A 21,183-nucleotide genomic window follows, 5' to 3' on the forward strand; every position below is an offset into this window, starting at 1 on the left:
GGATCCCACACCGTGCAGCGGTATTCTAACAGAGGACAAACGAGTGTAGTGTAAGTTGTCTCTTTAGTGGACTTGTTGCATCTTCTAAGTGTGATGCCAATAAATCGCAACCTTTGGCTCACCTTCCCCACAATATTATCTGTGTGGCCTTTCCAACTGAAGTTGTTCATAATTTTAACACCCAGGTACTTAGTTGAATTGACAGCCTTGAGAATTGTACTATTTATGGAGTAATCGAATTCCAATGGATTTCTTTTGGAACTCATGTGGATCACCTCACACTTTTCGTTATTTAGCGTCAACTGCCACCTGCCACACCATACAGCAATCTTTTCTAAATCGCTTTGCAACTGATACAGGTCTTCGGATGACCTTACTAGACGCTAAATCACAGCATCATCTGCGAACAACCTAAGAGAACTGTTCAGATTGTCACCCAGGTCACTTATATAGATCAGGAATGGCAGAGGTCCCAGGACGCTTCCCTGGGGTACACCTGATATCACTTCAGTTTTGCTCGATGATTTGCCATCTATTACTATGAACTGCGACCTTTCTGACAGGAAATCATGAATCCAGTCGCACAACTGAGACGACACCCCATAGGCCCGCAGCTTGATTAGAAGTCACTTGATTAGAAGTCCCTGGTTACCAAACTCTGTGGGCCTAAATCCAGTCAAAAACCTGTGGGATGACCTTTATCGAGCTGTTTGGACCTTTATCAGGCTGTTTGTGCCATGGATGCTTACCCGAGAAACCTGGTGCAGCTGGCCAGGGCAGTGGAGTTGGCCTGGTATACCGATGCCGCTTCTTTAGTCTTTTTCTTCTTCTTGTTTATCCCAGCTTCATGAAATCCCTTGTGAAGAGACACGATACAAGTTCCTTAGTGGTATAGGACGATCAATTACACAACAGTTAATAATTTAGCTTTTGAAACTGCTGGTTTATTGGCATTTATGGAAAAAAATCTCTCCATACCCTCATGCTGTCAGTAAACTTCAAGTAACTCATACACACAGCCTGTTACCTATGCTGGGATTTGAACCACCACCAACAACAAAAGCAAGGCATCATAAAAACATTGGCAGATAGAACAAGGAGCATTTAAGATCCAGAGCTGCTTGACACAGAATTAAAACACCTCACCAATGTGATGTTTAAGAATGATTATTCATCCACTGAGGTAAAGAGAGTGTTAATGCCACCACACAAAAATTGTGGTGATGCATAAGTCACATTGAAATCAGAAGTTTTCCTGCCTTTCATTGGGGATGTTACTGACCGCATAGGAAAAATCTTGACAAAATGGAACGTCGTGGTAATCTAGAAACCCACTCAGGAGATGTAGGATCATTTAAAATTGGCCAATTATGCTCCCAAACGTCTGGAAAATGAAAGAATTTATAGGAGTCAATGTAGTTGTGGGGAATTATATGTGGATGCTACAAAAAGAACAATCAAAAAATAACTAGAAGTGCACAAGGGTGACTGTAAGAGGGAGAGACTGACATAGGAGGGAGAGACTGACAAATCAGCTGTTGTGGAATATGCTTTTCAGCCAAGAGACCACCACATTTATTTTCATAGAACTCAAATACTGGCAGCCACAAGTTGATACCATGAAAGTCTGTACAGAGAGACCAGAGAGATTGTAAAACACACCAGGAATTTCAGTAGGAAGGAGGGGTGCTTAAAATTAAATGACATCTGGATCCTGGTGCTGGAAAAGATATGTACAGGTCTGCCACTATGGGATAATAGCGAAAGTGGATGAATGCAACTGACAATGGCCAATTGTGCCCAGGTATTCAAAGCGTGTGACCTCATGCCACTACACAGGAGCACACATGAATGGAATTTTGCTGCAGTCAGTAGTGAGCCAGGGTGTGACTCGGACATTAAAAGCAGCTGGGATCCCCCTAGAAGATGATCTACACAGATGGGGATGAAACATTGGGTGTTAATGGAAACTCCACCTGACTGCAACATAATGGCCCAGAATATTTTATTAATTATGATACAGACACCTGCACTTTTGTTGTTCACCTCTCTCAATAAGTATTATTTTTTGTATGACCTGTAGTGTGTTGTGTGGTGATTTTATGTGTTCTTAATTAGTAAATAATAATTCATCTGTAAACAATTTCTTGGTCACTAGCATATCATTTGTATTCATTTGCAGGGGATCCCATTCAGCAAACAGATCCCATTTGTTTAGGTTCTCACCATGTCCTACCCTGGTTGAGGAAAATGTAGTACACACAAAAACTGATAACATGAAGTACTTGCGGAAAAGGTCCCAATCCAATATTCAGACTGTCTCATACTACTAAAGTGTGTATTATATCACTCTCTTCAGTTGCTGTCTTGTCCCCCTAGTGAAATTTATCATAAATAACCTGTCATTATTTGACAAGAATAATGATGTCCATACCTACAATGCTAGAGGAAAAATGATCATTGCCTGAGAAAGGAGTTCAATACTCAGCAACAAAAATATTTGATCATTTGCCCAATGACATAAAAAAGGACTAAAATAATAATGTGTTCCTTAATGTTAACACTAATTATGTATCCTTGTCCTGTAAACTGACTTACTCCACAGCATTTCAATAAAAGAATTGGTAACTACCATTTATGTTTTGCACTAGCCACATTTCTCTTAAAATGCTCAATTTATGTGTGCAAATTCAAGGCTAATGATTTTCTTACAAACTCAGAGACAAAGAAAACATGCACCATGAGTTACATGCTTGTTTACATGTGACACAAATTGTGCAATGAGGTATTTATATTGTCTGTCTATTTCTCGAATGAAATTGACCTTAAATTGCAGTTGTAACAGATGTTCAACAATCTTACCAAACCTTCTAATATCAGTTATTGTAAACATTTTCAAATATTTTATTGAACTTCATAATAAGCCATGCCATTTCAGGGGGCAGTTAAATATGCTATGCGCAGTTTATATTACTGAGTACTATTTTCTTTATTGTTTGGTAGTATTTTCTTCTTTCGTTAGTTATTTTTTCTATTTTTTTTTAATGACCAAGTTTCATTGGTTGATGACCTTGTTTCCTGACAATTATTATCTTTGTCTTGTGATTGTTTTTCTTTGTCTGGCAAACATTTTTCTCCAGTCTTTTACCTCTTTTTCATTGGGTCATGTTACATTTTCGTTCTTTGATCAGCAAAATCCTGTTGTTGAGAGTCTTATTTTCTTTGATCTTTACAACTTGTTTACCAACGAAATTATTATTAGCAACAAAGTCATTTCTTATTCCATATTCACCCAACTATATTTTTATTTGTTAGTATGAACCTCTGCTCGTGTTTATCTTTTATGCCCATGTTATTCATTAATTTTTTTTTACTAAGTCTCCTTATAATATTTAAGCAGACCCACTACCTCTAACTGTTAGTCAGTCCTTTCAGTGTGAGTGCTTGCTTGTATATGAGTGTAGACAGAAATAGAATTACTGTTTAATAATATATTGTGAAATAAAACACAGAGTAAGATACTTTTCTTGTCATGTATTGTGACTGATTACCAAGTACATAGGTGGAATATACATTGGCTATCTGACAGCCTGTGAAAGACTCTCACACAAACAGCTTCCGAAAGACAATAATGCAGACGGACAGACGTCATGGCTCATGTTCCACTTCCTTTTACATAAAACAAGACACTTGAACATGTTACTGAATTTAAGATTCACAAAATAACAATTAAAAGTCATGAGATAATTTTGGTTTCTTGTATCAAAAATGGGCCACATACTGCCCTATGAGTTCTGATCCGTATTTTAGTTTGCTCTCAAGGAGAGATATCATTTTGGATGACCGTAATAAATAAACATCATAGCTTTTCAGAAATAGGAGATAGGTAAATTTTCAAGAATATGTAGTTCAACATGACTGCATAGTTCATACCACAAAATTTCAAAGTTGGATTATTAAGAAATGGCTTATTCCCCATAGTTGCTAATACAAATTGAGTAGTATTTGTGAGAACTCATGGTTAAAAATGTCCTTTTTAAAGGGTAACTTACTACTGGAACTGGGTATAGACATAACAGTATGAAGTCCAGAAAGTTAAAAATTCAAGCTAAAATTATGTCTTCAGACGATGTTGACATGGGGAAGGAATTTCAGATAGGTAAGGGAAGGTAGTCCCATTTGAATACCCCTGAAGAGGTTTTATTTACCAAAAGTTAGCGAAATGCTTTTCTATAACCCTGAAGGTGGAATGTAGTAAGTTTGGAAAAGAATTACAATCCAGTACCCAGAGGTATAAAATATATGCGTAAATAACAAAAATAATAAGATACAGGTAGTGTGAAGCACCAAAAATATTAAATCATTAAATTATATAAGAGAAATCATGGGTAATGTGTGTAACACACAAAACATATGAAATTATAAAGGTATAGCATTAATATTGTGTAACACTTTAGAAACAAACAATTTGAAATACAAAAATTTACAGAGGTATCAGGTATTGAGTACAACAAAAAATCCAAAAAGCATATATGAGATACTCCCAAGGTGTGAATCAAAACAAAGTTTAAAAACCTGTAACATAGGATTCCTATCTAAGTAATACAAGGTACACTTTCGCATTTATTGTGAAATTTCATTTTCTTACATAAGTTATTTCTTCTGGTGGGATAACCAGTTCAGTATGGCATTTTGGTTAACACTGTTTTTTCAGTACCTGAAACCACACACTGTATAACTTTCCATCCTAATGGATGACATCACTTGCTATAAATAAAACCTTTTGTCATTTATGTACATTTATGATAATGATTTTCTATTTAACTCATTTTTCACTTTAGTATGTAGTTCTAAAAAGGGGTCGTTTCACCACAAAACTAGACAAAACATGTATTGTAGTAGAAATAGCATATAAGTAATAATATCAAGATGTTGACTTAGGTAAGCATAATCACCATGTTATACATCACATTAATATCCTAACATTGGATAGTTTTCCTCCTCCTGTATATACAGAATTTCACAGGCAAAAGACAAGTCTACTATGAAAGCAAACAGGTAGGCCAGCATTGACCTCACAACAGTCCAAACAGGAAATTCCTGTGAGACAAAACCCTTGCTCAGCCTAAAACCTATGTAACATCTCAAGTGTGACTCTTAAGCCAACAATAGATGTAAGTGTAAGATAAAAAAATCATATGTAATGACTGAGTATAAAGTGTTTAGACCAGAATTATCATCTTTGTGTTATATGAGTACATTCTCAACTTATGTATAATAATCTTCAATCTATCTAAAAACAAAGATGATGTGACTTATCAAACGAAAGCGCTGGCACGTCGATAGACACACAAACAAACACAAACATACACACAAAATTCAAGCTTTCGCAACAAACTGTTGCCTCATCAGGAAAGAGGGAAGGAGAGGGAAAGACGAAAGGATGTGGGTTTTAAGGGAGAGAGTAAGGAGTCATTCCAATCCCGGGAGCGGAAAGACTTACCTTAGGGGGAAAAAAGGACAGGTATACACTCGCACACACACGTGTTTGTGTGCGAGTGTATACCCGTCCTTTTTCCCCCTAAGGTAAGTCTTTCCGCTCCCGGGATTGGAATGACTCCTTACCCTCTCCCTTAAAACCCACATCCTTTCGTCTTTCCCTCTCCTTCCCTCTTTCCTGATGAGGCAACAGTTTGTTGCGAAAGCTTGAATTTTGTGTGTATGTTTGTGTTTGTTTGTGTGTCTATCGACGTGCCAGCGCTTTCATTTGGTAAGTCACATCATCTTTGTTTTTAGATATATTTTTCCCACATGGAATGTTTCCCTCTATTAATTTATAATCTTCAATCTGCTTCTCATGATACACAGCATCACAGTGTCATCTTGAAGTTTCTTGCAAAACATATATTTTTAGAAAAAAAGCTGTATGTCATAGCAGTAAACTTAACTGTAAATCCCAGATTTTCATATAATACTTAGAATCCAGTAAGTTCATATATATATTATGGTGTAGAAAGTGAGAGTTACTTGACATAGTCTTCGCCAAGTGTGTCATTCAATTAGCATGTAATTAATTGGTTACTTAGTTCAACAAGAAAAAACTCATCACAGAGGGTATTCACAAAATAAATGAAACTTAAAGTACTAACACTTAGTTAAAGGGGTCATGAAAAATCAGATGAATACATACAATTGAAAGATAATCAAGTTGCAGATTTGCTTCTTGGACATGAAATCTCAGGTTGAAGTCAACATATGACACTGATAATGAGAAGGATTTCAGCAATAGAAACATGCATATGGAAAAGGGGTAAACCGGTTGGGTCATCATCACATGGATGACATAGTATAAAAGATAGAAGAAAACTTACAGAATGTTAGGAACGAAGAAAAACAGAAGGTAGATTCTGAATACTCCCCTCCCTCTAACCCCCTCCCCCCACACCAATGAAGATGATACCCAAATGTAGCTGGTGATATACAGAAATAAACAATAGCATAATATATACGTGATCTGACCAATAAAATCCAATAAAATCGTGCCTATTACATGTTGTATAGTGTACATAATTGGATCCAGAATCCTCCAGCACTAAACCCATACTGGTGACCCCGAATTTAATCACAAGTGCTACAACGAAGTCTCGTTCCATCATGCAGCATGCAATGGACCGCTTGCCACCCACTACACCGCACACGAACCAACTAGGTTTTCCAATGGGCGTCCCAGCTTCGTTTTCCAATTATCCGTCTTGTGTTCACAATAGTTTGATACAGTTTCCGAACACATCAACTAGCTGTATGCAACAGGACAGTGTTTCTACATTTCCTCAGCCACGTGTGCCAGCATCAGGTATGACTCTCCCATACGGGTCCACTGTATGGCTGTTGGCATTACTTCGTCAAATGCCCGACTCGTTGATTTCTCAACCACGGTCAAACCACCCACACCTACTGTGCCTTGTGCCACTGACAGTGTCAGGAACTGGTACACTGCTACTGCACCTGAACCAGTTACGCTGCAGAGCTACGGGCAGGGAGCGGCAGTTTCTGACAAACTGTTAAACGAAGACTCCGCCATCTGCTGACCTAAACTACCGTCATTTTGCATGCACCATCTACACACGTGGTTTGCCTTGGTTGACCATGTCCTGCAGCTACGTGGCATCGCTGATGACAACACTAAATTCCTTTGCTTACTGGGTCACCTCTATGATGAACCAGATCTGATCTGCTATATTGTGGCTTCGCCTCCACCTATGGACAAATATGCATTCGCCTGATGCACCATCCTCGAGCGCCTATCCAGATCTACATAGGAAGCCATCTGCCTCGTCATCCGTCATGTGTCACAGGGTTCCAGATCCCCATCGCAACTCTGGTGTGATCTCCACACTACGATTGACACACATCACTACACTTTGGACCATCTGATTGCTCAAACTTCCTCCATCTAATTTCAGCGCCACTAGACGCTAAACTGAAGATTGCAGACAAGGCTTACAAGAGCCTGCCACCTCACATAATGCCCCCCCCCCCCCAACCCCCTCCTGGTGGGCCCTCTGGCCTCAGGGATCAGTTTCCATTGTTTTGTACGGAGTGGGCACGACTCGCTCTGTGCATGTGGGCTGACCCAACGCCACTTGGCAACCACCAACATAACTCCTCACCTACCAGCTCTATTGTGGCGGCACCGTCGGAGGAATCTACAAACTTGACCCCCTCCATTGCCGCTTTGGCCTCAGGCAGCTCGACAGATGACACTGTGTTATTTCCATTCCTGCTTTTGCGACGCATTCCCAGACTAATATCGCGACTCCACTCGGGCTCTGTGGGCCGCGTTACATCTCACAGAACCTGTCTCTTAGTGCTTCTTCACCTTGTCTTTTGTTTCTAGTCAACATGGGGGCCAAGGTCAGTGTCATACCTTTGTCTGCAGGTATTAAATTCAAGCATCAGCCTTGCTCCCCACTTCAAGCCACAATTAATTCTTTGATCCAATCTCATGGCATAACTAATTTAAATCTTAAACTTGAGGACATTAACACTCTCTTACAGTGGACTTTCACCAATGTGGATGAACCCATGCTCAGGGTAGATTTGCTCTTAGCCCATGCTCTTCCACCTAACCTGCAACAGTGTACACTAATCTTTACCACCGGTTCCGATATTTCTTCCCTCTCACCCAAGAGTGCCACTCTATTGTGCAAGCTAGCTGAAGCTGCCGTTGCGGTACTCTCTGTTAAATCACACAATGGCAAGCTTCGGGACAACAACAAAACGCTCTGGTTACAAATTTCCGTCATGAAAGCCGAGCTCACAGACCCTTGTAAGTAGGTTGCCCAGCTGTCACACATGGCCACGACCCCAAACCCTGTGCTGCCTCCTCACACCAGCCGCCGATGCCGCATGACTTTTCTACTGCCGGACAGAAGCTATGTTCGTGACACCACCAAGTATCCCACTGAGCTCTACGACAGGGACTACCAGTAGAACACAGTTACTGCTGCTGATCCACCGCCATGCGACACACAAGCGTGTGCATTACAAATTAGTCGTACTTCATCGGGTGCAGATCCATCATCCCCGTTGGTGTTTGCGATCAGCAATGGTACTGTCCACGGAATGAATACCACAGAAGGTCCACCAGTGCCCACAAAGGCTAGGCGTTTAAATCCAGGACAATTTAAACACACTAAATCAATTATTCAGGAAATTTTTGACAGAAGACTATTCACTCTTCTCCTAATAGTTAGTCGTCACCCATTCATTTGGTGCCTAAGGAAGGTGACACTTGCCGTCTCTGCGGAGACTACAGTGCAATTAAAACCAGAACACTTTTAGATAATTATCCAATCCCTAATATTCAAGATTTTGCTTCTCAACTGCATGGGGCACAAATTTTCAGCATAATCGACTGTTAGAAGGCATACTACCAACTGCCAATGGCACCTGAGGAAGTTAAAAAAAAAAAAACGATATCATCACCCCATTCATTTTATTCAAGTATCTGTTTATGCCATATGGCATTAAAAATACTGCACAGATGTGGCAACGGTTCATTGACTTGTTGCTTTGAAAACTGGACTTTGTGTATGCATACGTGGATGACGTATTAATTTTTTCCTCCTCACACGAGGAACATGAACCTTACTTAGTACAGTGTTACAATTCTTACAAGCAAACAGTGCCATGGTGAACAATGCTAAGTCACAACTCCACTGCACTAGTGTCACTTTTCTGGGCCACCTTGTTTCTACCCCTACCTGAACGGGTTGAGGCTATTCGTATGCTGTGTTTGCCCACAGACTTTCAGGGCCTCCGCTGCTTCCTAGGAACTGTAAATTGCTTCTGCAAACACATTCCCCATGCCACTGACATAGAAGCCCCACTGACAGACGCTCTCACAGGCAACAACAATTCAAGGTATTGGGCGGTCATGTGAGCTCCAGACATGCGACATGCATTTGATAACCTCAAGTCACCTTACAATGGCCGTTATGCTCGCTCACTCCACCCCTGATACTCCCATCTTGCTTACTACAGACGCAAATGATGCAGCAGTGAGGGGCAGTACTTCAGGAATCTATGGGTTCTGTTGTACAGCCGCTCAGATTTTTCTCCCACAAACTGTCTGCTTCTCAGTGTAAATGGTCGACCTTTGACCAGGAACTATTTGCTATTTATGCGGCTGTCAAACATTTCCGAGACAATACCAAAGCCACCATCTCGTGGTATTTACTGACACGAACTGCTCATGTATGTTTTCCACAACCCGGGCCAGGACTTGTCCCTGAGACATTTCTGTCTTACCAAGGTTAGAGCAAAGTCTACAAAGAAGCCATGGTTTACTCGAGGAATAGGGGTATCTTGTAAAACAAAAAGAAAACTGTATCTGTCAATCCGAAACATTTCCAATGTTGATGCTATAGCACATTATAAGAAATACTGCAAAATATTAAAGACTGTAATACGGATGTCAAAGCAAATATATGCAAAGGAAAAGATAGTCATATCAGATAACAAAATAAAAACAATATGGGATATAGTGAAGGAGGAGACCGGTAGAACCAGACATGAAGAGGAACAAATAGCATTAAGAATAAATGATACATTGGTGACAGATGTGTATAGTGTTGCAGAACTTTTTAACAAACATTTTATAACTGTTACTGAAAAGATGGGGTTGTCAGGTTCGGGAGATGCTGCTATGGATTACCTTAGGCCAGACATTTCAAGTAACTTCCATAATATGAATTTGACCCTTACTGCCCCAACAGAAATAATGTCCATCATAAAATCTTTAAAATCAAAAACATCTAGTGGGTATGATGAAATATCAACAAAGTTAATTAAAGAATGTGATTCTGAGCTAAGTAACATATTAAGCTATCTGTGTAACCAGTCGTTTATCAGTGGAATATTTCCTGAATGGCTGAAATATGCTGAAGTTAAGCCACTGTTTAAGAAGGGAGATAAATTCAATTTCACTGTTGCCAGCATTCTCAAAAATTTTCGAAAAAGTAATGTACAGTCGTCTTTATAACCATCTTATCTCAAATAACATACTGTCAAAGTCACAGTTTGGATTTCTAAAAGGTTCTGATATAGAGAAGGCTATCTACACTTACAGTGAAAATGTGCTTAATTCATTAGACAAAAAATTGCAAGCAACTGGTATATTTTGTGATCTGTCAAAGGCATTTGACTGTGTAAATCACAATATCCTTTTAAGTAAACTAGAATATTATAGTGTAACAGGAAATGCTGCAAAATGGTTCAAATCTTATATCTCTGGCAGGAAACAAAGGGTGTTATTAGGAAAGAGACATGTATCAAGCTATCAGGCATCATCCAACTGGGAACTAATTACATGTGGGGTCCCACAAGGTTCCATTTTGGGGCCCTTACTTTTTCTTGTGTATATCAATGACCTTTCATCAGTACCATTACCAGATGCCAAGTTTGTTTCGTTTGTCGATGATACAAACATTGCAATAAATAGCAAATCAAGAGCAGCCTTAGAAAGATTGGCCAATAAAATATTTGTGGACATTAATCACTGGTTCCTAGCCAATTCTTTGTCACTAAACTTTGAAAAAACACACTACATGCAGTTCATAACTTGTAAGGGTTGTCCCAAGAGTATATGTCTAACATACGATGACAAGAAGATAGAAGAAGTGGACAGTGTTAAATTCTTGGGATTACAGCTTGATAATAAATTCAACTGGGAGGAGCACACCACAGAACTGCTGAAGCGTCTTAACAAATCTCTGTTTGCAGTGCGAATTTTGTCAGACATAGGGGATATAAAAATGAAAAAGCTGGCATACTATGCTTACTTTCATTCCATAATGTCATATGGGATTATTTTTTGGGGTATTTCATCAAGCCAAGCTAATGTTTTCTGGGCACAAAAACGTGCAGTAAGAGTTATATGTGGTGTGAACTCAAGAACATCCTGCAGAAGCCTGTTTAGGGAACTAGCGATACTAACTACTGCTTCCCAATATATTTATTCCTTAATGAAATTTGTCATTAAAAATATATCACTTTTTCAAACCAACAGCTCAATTCATGGAATCAATACTAGAAATAAGAATAATCTTGACAAGGATTTAAAGTCACCTAGTCTTGTACAAAAAGGTGTGCATTATTCAGGAACACACATTTTCAATAACTTGCCAGCAGCCATAAAAAGCTTAACAACCAATGAAATTCAGTTTAAGAGAAGCCTAAAGGATTTATTGGTGGCCAACTCCTTCTACTCCATTGATGAATTTCTTAGTAAAACCAACTGATTTGTATATAAGTACAACATAACTTCTGCACAATTTCAGTGCAGTAATGTGTTCATTGAAAATTTGTGTGTGTGTGTAAGTATAATCTAACTTCTGCACCATTTCAGTGCAGTAATGTGTTCATTGTAAATAAGTATTACAGTAGTTGTATTACATGTTTATTACCTTATAAATAAATAAAAAAACTTTTTTATTTTAAATTCAGTGCATTAGTATTTGTAAAATGACTCTTAGTGTTCATTAAAAAATGACGATCATTCCACTTGGGACCTGTGGAATGGTACATTAGCTTATTTGTTTTAGTTGTAAATATTTGTCATGTATTGTTGTTTTTCTGACATGTTCCACATCCTGGAGGACCTCCTCACTACGGATCAATTGGAATGAAAGTAAATCTAATCTAATCTAATATGGACCTCATATTCCAGGTTACGAACAACATATGTTATGTCAGAGTGGCAGGCAATGTCGTAGCCAATTTTTTATCTAGTGTGTCAGTATTATCTTCTCAACTGGACCTCAGCGAACTCCCGAGATTGCAAACAGATGATTACTGAACTTGATGCATTGTGCTTCGATACTAAAACAGGACTCAAACTCAAGTTATGGACACTTCCTGGGTTCTTGTCACCCGTCTGGTGTGACATTTCAACAGGACGCATACGTCCAGTGATTCCTGTACCTCTCCTCTACGACATTTTTAATAGTATTCATGACTTGGCCCACCCTGGCATATGCACCACTGCATGTTTGGTGTCCTAATGTTTCATATGGCTCGGGGTGATAAAACGATGTCGCAGTTGGGCATGAGCTTGTGTGACTTGTCAGGGTGCAAAAGTAGGATGTCGTGCACAGCCGCCCATGGGTACGTTCGACATGGCAAAATGAAGATTTCAACACATACACATCGATATCGTTGGGTCCTTACTCCCCTCAGGCCCCTTTCATTACATACTGTCCGCCATTGTCAAGTTTACCCACTGGATAGAGGTAATTCCCCTCACTATTGTCACAGCCAACGTAGTGGCCCAAGCCCTTTTATTAATGTGGATCTCACGCTTTGCATGCCCAGGTTCTATCACCACTAACCAGGTCCGCCAGTTTGAGTTCGCCCCTTTCCAGCAGCTTTCTGAACTGTTCAGGTTGAAATGATTTAGGACAGCAGCATACCACTCCCAGAGCAATGGGCTTGTCGAACACTGGCACCGATCTCTTAAAGCTTCACTGATGTGATACGGAGGCGAGTGGGCCAACGCCCTACCATGGGTTATGTTAGGCGTTCGGGCCGCGTACCAGGAGGACCTTGGTGCATCTCTGGTAGAAGTACTATATGGAAAACCCCTCACACTCCCAGCAGAGTTAATCCAGCCTTCACTCCCTCCAGATCAAACATGTGACTTGACCTTCATCAGGCATGTTAAGCAGCTAATCACTAATATTCGTGTGCCCCCAACCCCCCTCTCTCAACTGCACTCACTTCCCCCCATATTCCAGTGCCAGGACTTAGCGTCATGCACTCACATCACGGTGAGTGATGACACCATCTGATTGGTGCTCAGCCCTCCATACTCGGGCCTGCACAGACTCATCTCGCGGCGTAACAACACATTTTAAGTGCTCATTAATGGCACACCTCAAACTGTATCTGTCTGATGCCTCAAACCGGTGTGGTCTTTAAGAGAACTGCTTGATACTCCACCGAGTTGGCCCACACCTCCTGCTATACTCGCCTCTGATGAGATATCTAACGACAGTCTGTGGGTGAGTGACGACCATTCCCGCACTTGTGACGTTACTCACTCCCAGTAGTGTGACAGTGCTACAAGTGCGTGTGACATCAGCCTACAGACTGACATGTGTGATGACTCCTTCTCCTACAGGCAGCTTCCTGCCTCTCCCCTGTTAGGGTTTACTGATGTATCAGGGGCCAAGCTCAGAACAGGCGGTGTCACCGGCTATGATTCATTTGGATACTCTGCCACCCCCTCTACGGAAGTGATAGTTAATGTCAACACTGATTTCATTTGTAGTTCTAAAGTCTGTTTTGTTGTGCATCCTGATAACGTGTTTGTATTCTACGAACGAGGCAGCTTTCCCAATGACAACTTGACCCACAATCACCTTCTCCAGTCTGCCCCCTTGCCTGTTGGTACTGACCCATCAATGGTCAATGTCCTTCATACTGCATCAGGCTTTCAGGTTCGCTACCAGAGCTCCTGAAAAATTCACTGCCCCCTCCACAGATTCCTCCACTGCTGTATGGGGATTCGCTCAGTCAGGCAGGACCATTCCTCCCCCGCCCCCCCCCCCCCCCCTGCTGGCTCAAGCACTTCATTTACTAAGGTCATGTATTGTTTCTGTTTAAACACCATCCCCCAATATCCCAGGTGCCTCCTTTACATTTATGCCCCCATAATTGTCTTGGGGGGGGGGGGGGGGGGCCTAATGTGGTGACTATCGACCAAGTTGCTTATCAACATCTTTGTTTTCCAAGCTGTTTGAGAGCAATCTGTGGTCATGCGCAAAATGGGAATCAGCTAGATATGTGTATGTGTATGTGTGTGTGTTTATACATGCTTTGGTCCATGCTCTTCACAGGCATGCTGCCAGATATGATCATCTTCAATACAGGATATTTTGGTGATCCATATGGCCGCCATCTTCAGGTCCAATTGCTGAGACACAGTCATGCCAGTTCTGGCATAACGGCTTCCTACCTTAACTGCTGAAGTCAGCATTCCCGGCACGTCTTGTTTGTAGGCAGAATTTAATTTTAATTAGCTCCTTCAAGTTTTTATTGGTTCCAAACTTGCAAACATGTAACAAATGCGACAAAGGTCTCATTTGTTTCTTGTAATGATAAAATGACTCATTTATCTCAAAAAGATTTTTTATCTCAACAATTCAAAGGTCTGCTCATATTCCGCTCGGCGCCATCCTATCACGGTCTCCATTGAATAGTGGTGGTGGTGGTGGTGGTGGTTAGTGTTTAACGTCCCGTCGACAACGAGGTCATTAGAGACGGAGCGCTAGCTCGGGGTAGGGAAGGATTGGGAAGGAAATCGGCCGTGCCCTTTCAAAGGAACCATCCCGGCATTTGCCTGAAACGATTTAGGGAAATCACGGAAAACCTAAATCAGGATGGCCGGAGACGGGACATTGAATAGTGGCTAAGAACAGGAGAGGGGGGCAAAACTTATAATGTACAGGGTGATTCAAAAAGAATACCACAACTTTAGGAATTTAAAACTCTGCAACGACAAAAGGCAGAGCTAAGCACTATCTGTCGGCGAATTAAGGGAGCTATAAAGTTTCATTTAGTTGTACATTTGTTCGCTTGAGGCGCTGTTGACTAGGCGTCAGCGTCAGTTGATGCTAAGATGGCGACCGCTCAACAGAAAGCTTTTTGTGTTATTGAGTACGGCAAAAGTGAATCGACGACAGTTGTTCAGCGTGCATTTCGAACGAAGTATGGTGTTAAACCTCCTGATAGGTGGTGTATTAAACGTTGGTATCAACAGTTTACAGAGAATGGGTGTTTGTGCAAAGGGAAAAGTTCTGGACGGCCGAGAACGAGTGATGAAAATGTAGCACGCATCCAGCAAGCATTTGTTCGCAGCCCAGGAAAATCGACTCGCAGAGCTAGCAGAGAGCTGCAAATTCCACAATCAACTGTATGGAGAGTCCTATGAAAAAGGTTAGTTATGAAACCTGAACGTCAACTACCCGAGGCGATGGATCGGCCGCCAGGCAGCCCGTGACAGAGCACTTCATCACTGGCCTCCAAGAAGCCCTGATCTTACCCCCTGCGATTTTTTCTTATGGGGGTATGTTAAGGATATGGTGTTTCGGCCACCTCTCCCAGCCACCATTGATGATTTGAAACGAGAAATAACAGCAGCTATCCAAACTGTTATGCCTGATATGCTACAGAGAGTGTGGAACGAGTTGGAGTATCGGGTTGATATTGCTCGTGTGTCTGGAGGGGCCATATTGAACATCTCTGAACTTGTTTTTGAGTGAAAAAAAACCTTTTTAAATCCTCTTTGTAATGATGTATAACAGAAGGTTATATTATGTTTCTTTCATTAAATACACATTTTTAAGGTTGTGGTATTCTTTTTGAATCACCCTGCATAATGGAAACTGATTAATAATTGCTGCTTGAATAATCAAAAAAATTGGAAAGAATAATTGAAAGAAATTGGAACTGGGACATATCCTGAGTGAACTTTAACTGGCACAGATATCAACAGACCTTTAAAGTCAATACATTTTTAGATCATCATTCGTCATATTTTACGTAGTTCTTTTTCCCATTACTGCCATTGTCCCTGAAGGTATGACAATACTGGCACCAGATCACCCCTCCTCTGCTCAGCCAAATTCTTCTTGTCTGCTTCGATCCTCTTGATGCAGGATTCTCGGTGCAGATGAAAAGATGAGCAGATGTGGTTATTAATAAGCTTCATCTCCCAAATAACTTTTATAATACTTGATTAATGTCCGGTTAGAATACACGTCTTTTTACAATATTAATGCAGCGGAACTCTTCATACGTTCGCCCACTACCACTTATAGAGACAAACAGGTGAATATACAGGAATTAATCAACTGAAAAGCATATCTCTACTTGTCTTGTTTCTATCCTAACATTATTGCTAGTTCAAAATAACATGATTCATTATAATTATATTCATGTATATGGGTATATTCCCAACAACTGTGTAACACCCAAAAAGGAAGCTCTATTATTCAATCCTCCACAGTTCTACGGACACTCTATAGCATCAACCATCATAAGGAAAGATTTGTGTTATCTCATGTAAAAAAATGTGGTTATGATGCATAAAACTGTAGGAGCAAACACCACATTAGCTGGGGACCTTGCATTTGCCACATACATGATGGACAAAGAGTGTACATCCCCCTGAGGATGCAAGTTAATGACGAATGTAAGGTTTCAACTGAACAGTTTTTCTCAAACCAAACACTTTTCTTGATTTTGGATAAATAAGTTGATAAGCATTAGGATGTGATATCCCAGAAATTTTTAAAGGTCCAATGTATATATCAAAAAAATCTCTTAATCTCTTTGTTTATTGCTTTAGATTTGTTGTAGCTTTTGGTTAACACTGGGTCACCAACTTTATACTGTGTTACTTTCAAACCTTTATCATGATTTAAATTTTTCTTATTATGATAAGCTTTCATATTTTTCCTCACAGTATCCTCTCTCTCATCAGGTGAAAGATCAGAGCATACAGGGAACTTAATTAATTCATAAAAAAAGCTTCACAGGCTTCTTATTGTAATGAATCTCATGTGGAGAAAATCCATTAGTGGTGTGTTGTAAATGGTTGAGGATATCCTCAAACTGTTCTATGTAAGAATACCAGTTAGGTAGGGTGGTCCTTAGCACAGTAAGTCCTACAAAGGTGTCCAATCTCTCTCATGTATCTCTTTGTTGGATTGTAAGAAGGTAATTAAACTGAAATTCATGTATGTTTGATATTCTTATCTGTAAGAAACTACTTCCAAATGTTGGATATAAGTTGGTTCCCATTGTGAGATAGGATTGCTTTTGGTTTACCTGCATTGGTGAAGGAATCATTGACAAAATATAGAATTTCCTTGTGCCTAGTGACATTTCTCAATGGATATAGCTTAATTAATTTAGTGAATGAATCAACAGCTCTCTTGAACAAGGAAGTTGACCATAGAAATTTACTCCAATGAGTTCAGTCTTAGCTTTATGAATAATTCTATGTGGAAATCCTCTATGACTCTGATTTGTCACCTTTAGCCTCTGACATCTGTCACAAGATGCAATTTAAGACATCACTCTTTTAGAGGTATTACTAAAATAAACATTCTCCTGCAACTTCTAGGTGCAATTCATACTGCCACAATGTCCAAAACTTTCATGTACAAACCTAATAAGTAAATAAACTTGTTGTTTAGGCCAGCATAATTTCCACTGATCAGAATTGGGTCTGCATCTTTCAAACAGAATCCCCGTATGTACCTGGTAGTATAGTGCAACTTTCTCATACTACTGATTTCCAAGTAAGCTCTTTACTAACATAAGGTCTTCATCCTGATTTTGATATCTCCTCAGTTGTTCACATATATTAACTATTTCTTTTTCCTCTTTTATACCTTTGATAAATATGATTCTGAATTTCTTATCATCCTGTATTCCTTCTTTGCAAATAGAGCATCTTAAGAAGTTCTTACATCAAACTTACACTTAGCTACCTTAAGTGTCATACCTCCCTGCCTGAACTTATTAGCTACCTCCTTGTTTGTGTGGACATGCTCATCCCAGTTGTTGCTTGTTATGCGTATGTCACCAACATAAATTACCAGTTTTGAATGCATTTCACTACCCAACACATGATCTAAGGCTATAATAAACTCTGCTACAGATACACCCAGACGAAAGGGTACTGCACAATACTGATAGCTTTTACCAGAGAGTAAGAAAGCAATATATATTTCTTATTTTCTGATTCTAATATTATCTGATGGAAACTTGAGGTCAAATCCAGCCATGAAAAATACTTGGTGCCAGAAAATATGTTGAGTAATTTTTCCATTGACTAAGGGTGATCCAGTTTCTCTTTCCAAAAATGTATTTAAATGATGTAAATTATAACAGCCAAAGGGTTGTTGTATTGGCTATTACTCCTTCCAATAATCCTTCACTTTTGCATCTCCTGCAACTCTCTCTCCTCAATCTGTCTTTTACAAACAGGAACTAAATATGGTTTTATGAAGAAAGGCTAATGCCTTTTGAGTCTTATCTTGCATGTTTAGTTCTTAACTCTGCCTGGTTTCTCACTAAATATATCTTTATAGGGTCTCAACATTTCTTCCAGTTCTGACCTCTCATCTCCAGTAGGCTTAGGTGGAATATACATTGGTCGTCTGACAGCCTCTGAAGGACTCTCACACAAACAGCTTCCGAAAGACAGTAATGCAGGCAGATGGACCTTCTGGTTCATGCGCCCCTTCCTTTTATATAAAACAAACAATCGAATACATTATTGAATTTAAGGTTCACAAAATAACAATTAAAAGTCATGAAATAATTTTGATTACATGTATCAAAAAATGGGCCATGTACTGCCCTATGAGTTATGATATACAATTAGGAAAAGTTTACATAGTTCCATCACAATTCCAAAGAATATGAAATACATTAATATAAATATATTTTAATTAGATACAACCCAATTACATTGAATAAAATATTACTAAAAGTATTTTGGTTTGTTCTCAAGTAAAGCTATCTTTTTAGATGACCATAATGAATAAACATCATAGCTTTTCAGAAATAGGGGAGAGGTAAATTTTCAATAATATGTGGTACAACATGACTGCACAGTTCATAACACAAAATTTCAAAGTTGGTTTAGTAACAAATGGCTTATTCCCCATAGTTGCTAATATAAATTGAGTAGCATTTACAAAAACACTTGGAGAAATATGCCCCGAGATTTCATTGAGAAAGAATCTGTTGACCATAGTATATTGTTTTAAATAATCAATTCTGTCTCCAGCGAAGAAATAGTTCTGTATTTGGTATTAACAAATTTAAAGAACTTCACATGACATTTGATAAAAGTAGTCAAGTTGCAGATAACTTCTATAATCTTTTTCTATAATCTTAAACTTGGTGCACTTCACTATCTTTATCTCCGAACTGTGTAAGTATGAGAAAGTTTGAGGTAATGATCACTTGTATGTTGTATCATGCTTTTACAGTCTAGAAAAATTAATTTTACTCATAAATGTAGAAAACTATCTTCCAGACTCCATTTGAGATCTTATTCTGTTCCTGTTGGATGTGAATGATTTACCCATAAATAGTTGCTCTGATTAATGATGTCTTTCTGGGTGTTTTGCCAGCAGAACACCTGGAAGCACACCCTTAATCAATCATCCTGAAAAAAACAGAGGGCACAACATTTACTCTGTATCAGATTTTGACAGATTGACAGATAGGGAAAAAAATCTTGACATTATTGTACGTTCTCGTAGTGACACATAAACCTCCTTTCATGTAAGTCTGAACATCTCTAAACTTTTTATGATGCAGTTCACGACCAATTAGTTGTATTGCCAAAATATTAATGTAACTGAACAATAATCAATTCTGTCTCCAGCGAAGAAATAGTTCTGTATTTGGTATTAACAAATTTAAAGAACTTCACATGACATTTGATAAAAGTAGTCAAGTTGCAGATAACTTCTATAATCTTTTTCTATAATCTTAAACTTGGTGCACTTCACTATCTTTATCTCCGAACTGTGTAAGTTGATCTTCAAGCAATTATAGTTTCCAGCTTCTATATTATTTCTACTTACCACATTAATATTAGGTTACTGTATCTTGGCTGTGCTATCAGAATAGTGAGTTCATATTGTATATATAAGTCCTCTGAATTTATATTTGGGAGTAAAAGTAACAACACATAAAAGGCACCTGTACAAGACTGGAAACTTATGTGGATACATTTGTGTGTGTGTGTACTCTAGTTCGAAAATGGATTTGTCTGATACCTTGTGAAGTTTTCCATCTTGTGCGTGTGCCTGTCTTCAAGTTAATGTCCATATTATTCAGTGAGTTGTTAACTTTACTGCTGAATTGTTATGTTCTGCCAGAACTTCTTTCCTTTATCACATTTAAATAAGATTTGCAACCACGCATATGGAATTTTCTATCTTGCCACAGGAAAAAAGGTATTATCATCAGGGAAACCTTAAGTGTTGTTTTCCACATATTCTTTGAGTTGAATAATATTTATTATTGAATTATGTTTTAGGTTTGGCAAAACACTCCTGATTGAGGAAGCTGATTCAATTGATCCAGTACTGTATCCTATTCTAAGACGAGAACTCACAAACCAAGGTAACATTAGCTCATATTAAATATATTATTCATAATTAAAAACTGGATTTCAATAATTATTGTGGAAGGAAGTGGGATGTTCTATGTTGTATTTAGAGATGTGTTGGGCTTATTAGATCATCATTTCCAAATAAAAAAAAAATTGACCGGTAATGTTTGAGGAAGACAGTCTTCTATCACTATAACATATAACTAAAAATATAAAGGGTGCACAAAATTCAGAACAAATCCCAGGTCCTGGATCAAAACGAGCACTATGTCATTCTATTATTTGAATGCTGTGGCATTTTACTTTATTTTTGAACACACTTGCTAATAGTTCTAACTATTTTAATCATAGTGGGGTAATGAGGAGGTTTTTCTGCAGAATTAGTCTTACTGACTATGGCAATATCAGTGTTTGTCCTGCATTTAAAGTTATTGATCATGTGACCCTAAAATTATTGATGCTCAGTTTTG

At 39.0% G+C, this 21,183-nt stretch overlaps 1 protein-coding gene across 1 annotated transcript in view; it reads left to right on the forward strand.

Annotated features, from left to right (window-relative positions):
- The window catches only part of LOC126236667 (cytoplasmic dynein 2 heavy chain 1), an 873,274-nt gene that overhangs the window by 695,183 nt on the left and 156,908 nt on the right, over positions 1-21,183 (forward strand). Inside the window, exon 57 of the mRNA XM_049946146.1 lies at positions 20,639-20,724. Within this exon, the coding sequence (XP_049802103.1) occupies positions 20,639-20,724 (86 nt within the window). The remainder of the gene's footprint in view (positions 1-20,638; positions 20,725-21,183) is intronic.

Source organism: Schistocerca nitens, chromosome 2 (assembly GCF_023898315.1).
Source record: "Schistocerca nitens isolate TAMUIC-IGC-003100 chromosome 2, iqSchNite1.1, whole genome shotgun sequence".
In the NCBI taxonomy this organism is placed as follows: Eukaryota; Metazoa; Arthropoda; class Insecta; order Orthoptera; family Acrididae; genus Schistocerca; species Schistocerca nitens.